Source organism: Sinocyclocheilus anshuiensis, unplaced genomic scaffold (genome assembly GCF_001515605.1).
Source record: "Sinocyclocheilus anshuiensis isolate Anshui unplaced genomic scaffold, SAMN03320099.WGS_v1.1 scaffold392, whole genome shotgun sequence".
In the NCBI taxonomy this organism is placed as follows: Eukaryota; Metazoa; Chordata; class Actinopteri; order Cypriniformes; family Cyprinidae; genus Sinocyclocheilus; species Sinocyclocheilus anshuiensis.
In genome coordinates, this window is record NW_015557091.1 from 5,386,008 (window position 1) to 5,397,093 (window position 11,086).

The window sequence follows — 11,086 nt, forward strand, 5'->3', positions numbered from 1 at the left end:
CTATTCTGTGTCAGCCGCGACACAAGGATACGTTTTCTACGTGTATTTACGCTTTGATTTGAATGAAAACAGCGCAACCATGCAGCGCGACACAGAAGCGCGTATGCTGCTTGCGTTCAGTGGTTATTCTCCAAAATGGCGTTACAGTGATGCGGGTTTGGAACGACATGGGGGTAAGTGATTAATGACAAAATTTTCATTTTGGGGTGGAGTATCCCTTTAAGGCCTAGCAAAAAGAACTAGCATTCCAACATATTAGCTCAGATTTATCATGAAATGTACATATTCTTTAATAGTGTATACAATTTCATGAGAAAAACTCACTCAATGGCATCAATATGGCTGTAATCCTGTACACCACTGCAGTCGTCTTTACCTTGACTGCAATCTTCATCCATCAAAACTTTACTAGCGAGACACTGGTTATCCAGTCGAGAAAACGTAGTTTGCATCTCATCTGGCCATACAGCGGTGGGATGTGTTGACAAACCGTTCAGTCTGTACTTCACACAGCGCGATGTGTGAGGGCTCGCGCTCTTCAGAGACAATCACAGAATATGACGGAGCTCGTGTTTAAAAGCGAAACACACTGGAATGAATAATTCACTGAAAACACAACGCGAGTCTCTGTTCTCTCTGCAATCTCTGACGTAATCAGCCTGGTTTCCTTTATATTAGCGCTGTTTTGGACGGATTGTTTGAATGCATTCGCTTACTGGATCATTGGACTGAAAACTTTCCCGGAGTGGAGGGTTAGAAAGGGTTAGAATAGAAATTGTGCTTCAGTAATTTTGCGTTAATTGCGTTAAATTATTTTAACGCGTTAAGGATTGTAAAATTAATCGCATGCATTAACGCGTTAACGTTGACAGCCCTAAAATAAATACAGACTTGTGTTATCAAATTGAAGTAGTTGATTCCAGTCTGATGTTGTAATCGGTGTTGATCCCATTTTAAATGTTGATGTGGGGTTTATGAGAAATGCTGTCTTTTCAAAAGCCTTCATCTTCACATATTGCATGGCATTTATTGCCGAAGAGCTTTGTGGATCAGCGCAAATGAAACAACTTTTGACTGTTTTAAATCTGTTAATACATTAAAATAATATGACAATACAACAAAATATACAAATGTACATAAAGTATTTTGGTATCAAAATGAGTAAAATTGTCATCGTACTAAAATAAAGACATATTAGCTAAGATTTATCATGAAATTTATTGTTGAAAGGCTGAGATCTATCACAACATAAACGTCTCCATAAGAAAAAAGAACTCACAAAACGGCATCAATATGGCAGAAGCCTGCTTTTTGTATCACGTAACTTTCAATATTTTCCTTGCGGAGAACCCGATTTGATGTCTTGAGACAAAGGCAATTTGACCGGCCACTTAGGCCTACTACAAACATCCAAAGGAAACAAAAGCATTTTTAACACAGACATTCATTTATACAACACAATTTTAAAATAAAAATTATTAATAATTTTTATTAATAATTTAATAAGGATTTTTTTTTTACAAATACGTAACGTTTCTTACTTTTGCAGGTGACTTGAGCAAGCAGTATTATGGCCAGGCACAGCAGAAGGGTTTTTGACACACAGCTCATCTTTTCTTGTGAGTCTGATGTGCATTAATTTGCCTCACTGCAACTTGTACTTTTATGAACACTTGCAAGCAGGAAAACGAACATCAGAACTTCCTTCCACAGATGTGACCTTCACAAAACCTTCCTGTAAGTTAAATAAAGAAACATTCTAGAAACCTGGCAATAAACAACAATTGATAATAATCACCATTTCTACACCTTGCATCATGCGAATGCCCTGAGTTAGATTTATAGATATACTTACATAGCGGCGCTATGTTTCACCCATTTTACTTAAACAAAAGAGCCCCATCCCCATAATCACGCCACACACACACACACACCAGGGTCAGAAATTAACAGTAAGGAAATGGCACCAAAATTATTAAAAACATCCCTAAAATTCAAGAAAAGGCATCAACATGACAATGTATGAGTTTTTGTATCAAAATGTTATGAGTAAAAATTCAGTGCGCTAAAATAAGGCCTGGACAAAATAACTAGTATTCTGACATTTTAGCTTAAATTTATCATGAAATATGGTGTTGAATAGTTGTCTAAGTTTTATCAAAGTGAAACAATATATATATCAATATATAATTAGCAAGTTATTTCAGTTAAACTGTCTTGACAAAAAGAATGTTTAAAATATATTTTTTTCCCCTTTCCCTGGTTTTGTAGCGACTGGCCGTTCATTTTGCCCTTTGCCCAAAAATTATATAGACAGATAGACAGACTTGTGTAAACAAATTGAAATAGTTCAGGTGAAGTAGTTCTTAGTTCATCCTGTTCATTCCAGTCTGATGTTGTATTCAGTGTTGATCCTGCTTTTATCTGTTGATGTGTTGTTCTTTAGTTTGGGTTAAACAAATCCATTTTGCTTGGTTGGAACAGCAGCTATGCTAATTTTGTCTATATTTGACATCCCGTGGTAACTAGGATTTACACAAGCTTCAGTCTCTGATAAGCTACTACTAAATATATTGTAGTAACATATATTTTACAGCTGCTTTGCAACGATTTGTATCGTGAAAAGCGCTATACAAATAAACTTGAATTGAATTAAAATGAATTGAATGTGGAGTTTGAGACATGTTGTCTTTTCAAATGCCTCCATCTCATCCACAAAACGTATGGCTTTTTTCACCAAAAGTCTTTGAGGATTTGAGCAAAAGGAATGACCACTTACTGTTATAAATCTGTAAATACATAAAACTAACAACTTAACATGACAATACAACAAAATATACAAATGTACTAAGGTCAGAAGAACTGGCATTCTGACATATAGTTCAGATTTATCATTAAATATAGTACTTAATAGTTGTCTGAGGTCTATCACAGTATATTTCCATAAGAAAAAAGAGAACTCACTGAATGGCATCAATAGGGCAGAGGCCTACTTTTTGTATCCTGTAAGGGCAGACAAAAAAAATAAACAAACAAACAATTGGCATTCTTTTAGCCAAGATCATTTAAATCAAACAAGAATCATTTATTTGAATTAATGTGAAGCATAAATATGGAGAAAATTAAAATAACATATACAAATATATAAAGCTTCTCACTTTGGCGGGTGACTTGATCAAGCAGCATTGTAGCCAGCAGAAGGGTTATCGACACACACCTCATCTTCACTCTTGTGAGTCTGATGCACGTTAATTTGGGTCACCACAACTTGCACTTTTATGAACACTCGCAAGCAGGAAAACGAACATCAGAACTTCCTCCCCAAGAGATGTCAACTTACAAAACTTTTCTGTAAACTAAGAAACATTCTAGAGACCTGGCAATAAACAACAAATTTACATTTATGCACCTTGCATCATGTGAATTCCAGTTGGTTAGATTGAAACGGGCCTACACTTAAAAAGAGCCTCACATCATCAGGCCACAGATACACCACAGTTGGAAATTAATGGGAGACTGGGGAGACAATGGCACCAAAATTATTAAAAACTCAAGATTTGGAGTAAGATCCATCCATCTATCCATTTTCCATACCACTATATCCTCTGCCGTGTTGTGAGGATGGAGCCTATCCCAGCGTCTTGGGCAACACCCTGAACGGATGGCCAGTCACACACAGATACACACACATTCACACCTACAGACAATTTATAGTTTCAATTCTCCTACACGTTTTAGGATTGTGGGGGAAACCAGAGCACCCAGAGGAGACCCATGCAGACATTGTGTAAAAATGACCCTGTAGTTTATGTGATTTATATTCATAAAATTCAATATAGTTAAGCAATTTGACACAAGTAAGGATGTTGTTTTTCCCTGAATAGCAGCATGATTGCAAATGTAAAACAGATTTTGTTCAATGAGACGTTAATATTCAATGACATTTAAACTCAAATTTTGCTCCATTTTGCAAACAAAAATATTTAACTGGCATAAAAAGGTGTAACATTGCACTGATCAGCAACAACATTAAAACCACTGAGAGGTGAGGTAATAACAATGATGATATTGTCACAACGGCACCTGTCTAGGGGTGGGATATATTAGGCAGCAAGTGAAATTCAGTTCTTGAATTTCATGTGTTGGAAGCAGGAAAAATGGGTGAAAAAATCTGAGTGACTTGGGCCAAATGACTTGACAAGGGTCAAATAGTGATGGTCAGACAGCTGGGCTAGAGCATCTCCAAAACGGTAAGTCTCAAGGGGTGTACCTGGTATGCAGTGGTTAGTACCTACCAAAAGTGGCGCAAGGAAGGACAACCATAGTCAGGGTCTTGGGCAGCCAAGGCTCACTGATGCACGTGGGGAGTGAAGGCTTGTCCGTCTGATCACATAAAAGAGCTACAGTAGCTCAAATAGCTGAAAAACGTAATGCTGACAATGACAGAAAGGTGTCAGAACACACAATGCATAACAGTTTGATGAGTATGGTGCTGCGTAGCTGCAGACCAGTCAATCTGGTGACCCCGGTCCACCTAGTGAGCATCAGAACTGGACCACGATGCAATGGAAAAAGGTCTGTTAAATCATGTTTTCTTTTAGATCAGCTGGATGGCCGGGGGTGTGTGTGTGTCATTTGCTTGGGGAAGAGACTGCAGCAGGTTGCACTATGGAAAGAAGGCAGGCCGGTGGTGACTATTTTATGCTCTGGGCAATGTTCTGATGGCAAATCTTGGGTTCTGGCATTCATGTGGATGTTGCAGACCACATGCACCTCTTGATGACAATGATGTTCCCTGATGGCAGTGGCCTCTTTCAGCAGGATAATGCACCCTGCCACACTGTAGAAATTGTTCAGGAATGGTTTGACGAACATGACAAAGAGTTGCTGTGGCCTCCAAATTCCCCAGATCTCGATCCGACCAAGCATCTATGGGATGTGCTAGAGCATCTATGGCGTCCATAGTGCACCAGAACGCCCACCACACACCAGCTTATTGGTGGAGAGGAGACAGAGTGATAAGGCCAATCTATAGATACTGTGTAGGGATGATTATGACATCTTGGGAATTTTTATGACCACAGAGAGTCAGTACATCAGTTTAATCATTTATCTGAAGGACAATGCTTCTTGAGTCAATATACTGGAGTACTAGTACCCATACAGACCACAGGGTGAGCACCCCCTGCTGGCCACAGTAGCACCTCTTGCAGCAGCAACCTAGGTCTCCCATCCAGGTACTAACCAGGTTCAACCCTGCTATACTTCAGTGGGAAACCAGGTAAGAGCTGTAGAGTGATAGCTGCTAGCAGTGGCATCATTATGATGTTGCATAGGCTGCTATGATATGCAACCATCATCCCAGACCACAAAAACCTGACCTAGCTTTCATTTACCTCACTGACCTTTGCTCTTGTTTTAAATTAGAAATCCAGACAAGGCCCACTCATGTTATCTGACAGATACGAACATCTCCATGGTATAAACTGCTAGCCATAATATAAATGCAGTAGTCTGAACAAATGTGAAATGCAACTAGGCCAGGAGTAGGCAAGTTCGGTCCTAGAGAGCCGCAGTACTGCAGAGTTCAGCTCCAACCCTAATCAAACACACCTGAACAAGCTAATCAATGTCTTCAGGATTACTAAGGCTATAGGCAGGTGAGGTTTTTTTTCAGGGTTGGAGCTGAACTCTGCAGGACTGCGGCTCTCTAGGACCGAACTTGCCTACCCCTGAACTAGGCTCTACTGATTTTTACATAAGTACACCGGAGACATAAGCTTGACTTTATGGAAAGTTTATTCTTTAAGCGCCCACATTTTCTCACAAAACCCACCCTGTGATCTACTCCACCTCCTCTCAAACCAACACGTGTGCATGGAATGTAATGCATAATGCAAGGGGATGGGGGTTTCAATGTGCACAACTGCAGTTCTTCACATGCACACATGCGTTGTCTAACCGTTTTTCATATGCTAATACCATAGTGGAAAAAAAAGTATTTAAATGTAAGATATTGTACATGAGTTAGATATGCTATAGTTTGTGTGACGTAGTTGTACAGTGAAAGGGGAAAAACCCACACAACTACGTGGATTTGAGTGTCTAAACCCACACAAGGGTTAACTGTATGTGTGAACGTTTTACTATCTTCTATCTACCCACTGACACACTCACAATCACACTAATTCATGCACACAAAGGTCAAAATTACTCAGAATTAACATTTTAACACATTTTATTCATTCATTTACTTTTTTTTGACCTGCCATAAGGAATTTTAAAGAACAAAGAATTTTTAGAATTTTACATTCAGCAAACATAATCACACAGCCACTTACATTTTTATTGGTTATTAACCACATTGGGAAAAACACTAAATTGAGCTGAAAGGTTATTATAGTTAACTGAAACTTAAACACACACACACACACACACATTTTTGTTACTTGGAATAAAATAAACTTTAACTGAAAACTTTGTTATTTTAATAAATAATAAATGACAGTTCTCATTTTCATTTAGTTCATCTTGATATACTAAAATAACTAAAACTACATTTAAAAATAAATGAAAACTATCTAGATATATTTATAAAAACATATTTATAAAAATGACAAAATCACTCAACAAAATTACTCAGATTTGAACTAAAACATAAAATAAAAAATAATTCCAAATATTAACAAAAACTATAATAATATCTCTATGATGCTAAAATAATTATCAAGCACAATAAAAAAATCATGCACAGCACTGCAATATACATTACGCAATACATTTTAATTAACCATGTGCAAATAAAAAAAAATCCAACACAAACATCACAGACATGTTAAAAATTTGCGTAGTTCAAATGAAGTAGTTCTTAGTTCATCCCGTTATATTCCATTGTGATGTGGTATTCAGCATTGATGCTGTTTTAAATGTTGATGCTGAGTTTACGGGACGGGCTGTTGCTGCTGCCTTCTTGTTGTCCACATATTTCCTGGCATTTCTTGCCGAAGGGCTTAGTGGATCAGCGCAAATGAAGCGACCTTTGACAGTTTTAAACCTGTAAGTACATAAAAGTAACAATTTAGCATGATAATACACCAAAATATAAAAAAGTACAAATGATTACCCAAATTTAAACTGTACATAATGTTATGGGTAAAATGCCAATGTACTAAAATAAAGCCTAGACAAAAAAAAAAAATAGCATTCTGACATATTAGCATGAAATATTGTTGAATAGTTGAGATATATCACCGCATATATGCCTCAATGTGAAAAAATAACTCACAAAATAGCATCAATATGGCAGACGCCTGCATTTTGCATCATGTAATTTTCAATATTTTCTTTGCGGGGAACCCGATTTGATGTCTTGAGACAAAGGCAATTTGACCGGCCACTTACTACAAACACCAAAAGGAAACGAAAGCATTTTTAACACAGACAGTCATGTTGACAACACCATTTAGTTCAAAATAACATAATATATTTGAATTAATTTGAGGAATTAATATCAAGCAATATGGAGGTATTTCTTACTTTGGCAGGTAACTTGAGCGAGCAGCATTGTAGCCAGGCACAGCAGAAGGGTTACAGAAACACACCTCATCTTCTCTTGTGAGTCTGATGCGTATTATCTTGGCTCACCACAACTCGCACTTTTATGAATACTCACAGAGGGGAAAATGAGCATCAGAGCTTCCTCCCACAAAACTGTCACCTGTCCGCTTGGAAACAAAAGACCCCCTCATCACCTCACGGACGACCACTGTGTACAGACAGGAACATTCACAGCTTTCTTAAATTCAGTGGTTTACATGACCATGAGAGCATGGTCACTGCTAATGCAGGTGTGTCGTAGAGTGGAAAGTACCAAGATGTTCACATAATGAAGAATAAAATAAATAATGAATGAACTTTGCAAATTATATATTGACTGACTATTACAACATCAGTGACTACAGTGTTTCACTTTCACTAAATGGTTATGCTTCTGGTAATATATAATTAACAAACTGTTAAATTAAAAGTTATTGTATGTATTAAAATATTAGCTTATAATATATATGTACATATTTATTATAAGCTAATATTTTACATACATTTCTAGCAAAAAAAAAATGTAAATGACATTGTAAATATTCTGAAATTGCTCTTCATGAGTTCTTTCTAACTTGGTAATATTGAGAGTTAGTGTTGGTTTCCTGCAGTCTGCTGGTGTGGTTCGTGTTTAGAAGGGGCTGCTGTGACAAAGTCTCTGTGGTCATTCACCGAACTCGGGGGGGAAATACGCATTAAGCATACATACAGCCTTTTTCCAAGTACAGAGGACACAATTTCTAATAATCAAACCCATTAAGTCATATGCGAGTGTTTCATCTGGAAATAATTAATGTGATGTTGAATGTTCCTCATAAAAATCCAAAACAGAAAAACTTTTTAAACTGTTTTAAGCTCAAATTTTTATGAAATTGATTTACTTTGAAAAAAAAAAATCTTTTCCAATGACCAAATAATAGAAATTGGAGTATTTAGGTTTGAAGGCCTTAATATTGTAAAGATATATCAGATTTAATATTGTGTACTTGCTATGGGAATAACAGTAAATTATGCATAATTACAAGAAATTAACCTTAAACCTTACTCCTAACCCTAAAGTAAGTACATGTTGTTAAGTAATGTTAATTACACTGTAACAAGGATACCTTTAAAATAAAGTGTAACCAAATATTGTACAATATTTGCAGAAAGCAAAGCTGGTGAGAATAATAAGCGGGCATCTTTTGACGTGCATCTACAGATGTGTCTGACAGACTAGGGAAAGTCATTGTGGTGTACTGCAACATCATGTGACCTTTAGCATGTTCTATGTAAAGATCGGATGAGGCTTGGCAGGGACTGCAAGTGGCCCACAAAACTTTTCCTTCCTCACAAAACCTTCATAAGGCTCTAAGACACATTCATATGTAGAGCAACGGCAATAAACAAATAAACACAGATGCAGCATTTTGCAGACCTTTGAAACGAAGAGTGGCACGCTATCGCTGCATGCAAGCATATGTGATTTCCGTTGGGCTAGATTGATTGATTGATTGACTGATAGGTCAGTCTTTTCTCATACCTGACAGGAAATTTCTTTGCAGCAACACCAAGCATGGACCAGACAATATGCACTTTGACAAGCAATATAAAAGACACAATATACAAAACAGCAAACTACAGATTGTAGGGTAATATTTGAAGGCACATGAAGCCGTGAAAACGAGTGTATTCTACAGTAGAAGAGGTTTCATTGTATATAACTGGAAACAGCCAGACATGATACTTTTTTAAACCCCAATATTGATGCCTGCATGAGCTATAAATGTCATGTGACTAATCACCATGGAGCCACAGGAAAATGACGTCATGACCAGTGACAGCACAAAAGTGCATATACTGTAACATAATGTCATTACTTCAGTTTATGTTGCTCGAAAATTAAATGATTACCTGAATAATGGTGTAGTTACGACATCTACCAGCAGGGGATTGTTGATGGAACAGGAACTGTTGGTCTGAGCCATAATTCACACATGAATAATCAAACAGAGAAACGTTAACAGCCACTGAATTGAAAATGCACAGATGAGAGTTAAAATATGATTATTTAAACCTGTTTATTGTGTATGACCAGTTAAAAACAATATCCAGGCCTCTTGTTTTCAAATCAAACAGGCAGAGTTAAATCAAAGAACAGTTTGTCTGTCTTGCTAAGATGAAATAAGTTCTGTAAAATGTGAGGCACATGAGTCTTCACACCTATATGTGCCAGTATTCAGACAGCAACAGGTACAAGTGGTGTGTTGTCAGTGGTCTGAGTTGTTGCTTTTCAAAAGTTTGAATAATGTGCAATACAAAGAAGAATATGAAGTGTAAAAATGCAATAGAACTGATATTTACCTAAGAATTCATCAAAAAAGAGAGGAAATGCATTAGAAAATGGGCTTTCGACATTTACACAGACATGAGACATGAGCAGATGGCAGCATGTAACAAAAAAAAAGAAAAAAGAACGAAAGAAAGAAACAAAATCAGTCACTAGGGGGCGCTACTTAGACAAATTTATCAGGGTAAGCTTCCGTTCACATACCTTAGGTACCAAAGCGTGATACTTCTGTGCATTATCCACCAGTTTCACAAAAAAATAATAAATAAAATAATAAAATGAAATGAAATAAAATAAAATAAATAATAATAATAAATAAATAATAATAAAATAAAATAAAATGACAGAAAGATTCTGAAAGTGTATAGTGTTGAAGACTATTTACAATTTACTGTAGTACTGTATCTTAAGTATTTAGGTGGAAACTGTGGTTACCATGGTAAATGTTTGTAAATCAAACAATGACTCAGATAAAGTCCATTTCACTCCCACAAAACAGGTGATGGTGTTGTATATTGATTAGTCATTGGTCTGGTGCTTGTTCTCACACATTATAAGTTACAGTCATTATAAGGTTTTGACTCAAATACCCAGTTACACAAATGTGTGTTTCTCTATCAGTGTATTTTATATCAAAGTTTAGGAAAACTAGTTTTATATCTTCAACAAAGGGAACTTTGTTCAGTTGAGTAGAACTGTACCTAACATGACAACTCAGTAACCAATACGCTTATCTGTATAAACAAGCATTAAGACTCTCCAAAAAACATATTTCAACTTAAAACTATAGTAGACTATAGTATTTCTCAAAGGAGTATGTGATGCCGTCTACAAGTTCAAACTTTTCATATCTGAATATTTCCTGTTTCCTGTTATCAGCGTTCATCTGTGGTTTCGCTAAGTGCACAGCAAGCAATTTTGCGTTTAAAAGACGTCTATTAGCCGTCTAAACACAGCCCAGACGTCTAGGCTAAAACACGGCTAAATTTGGGCTGTCAGTGAAAATTTAATAGACGTCTAATCATAGCCCAAGAATAGACTAGTCATCAATTAGACCGCTATTAAACGACTACATATATACATCTAATAGACGGTGAATATGGGTCTAGGCTAAAACAAGGCTGAATTTGGGCTGTCAGTGAAAATTTAATAGACGTCTAA

The 11,086-nt window shown here is 36.6% G+C and overlaps 1 protein-coding gene across 1 annotated transcript; it reads right to left on the reverse strand.

Moving 5' to 3' along the window:
* Positions 1 to 6,852: 6,852 nt before the first annotated feature.
* LOC107677230 (C-C motif chemokine 2-like) lies at positions 6,853 to 7,617 on the reverse strand. The gene is made up of 3 exons (XM_016472044.1): positions 7,537 to 7,617; positions 7,286 to 7,400; positions 6,853 to 7,054 (listed from the first exon to the last, which is right to left on the reverse strand). The coding sequence occupies exons 1-3, from the start codon at positions 7,604 to 7,606 to the stop codon at positions 6,874 to 6,876; spliced, it is 366 nt and encodes a 121-aa protein (XP_016327530.1). The 5' UTR covers positions 7,607 to 7,617; the 3' UTR covers positions 6,853 to 6,873.
* Between the last annotated feature and the right edge of the window lie 3,469 nt (positions 7,618 to 11,086).

Bases quoted from the DNA above. Each gene is read 5' to 3' on its own strand.
- LOC107677230 (XM_016472044.1), bottom strand. From the start codon at position 7,606: ATGAGGTGTGTTTCTGTAACCCTTCTGCTGTGCCTGGCTACAATGCTG. The intron at 7,401-7,536 runs GTAAGAAATACC...TGGTGTTTGTAG, and splicing joins CGCTCAAGTTACCTGCCAAA to TAAGTGGCCGGTCAAATTGC. The intron at 7,055-7,285 runs GTGAGTTATTTT...ATGTACTTACAG, and splicing joins TGCCATATTGATGCTATTTT to GTTTAAAACTGTCAAAGGTC.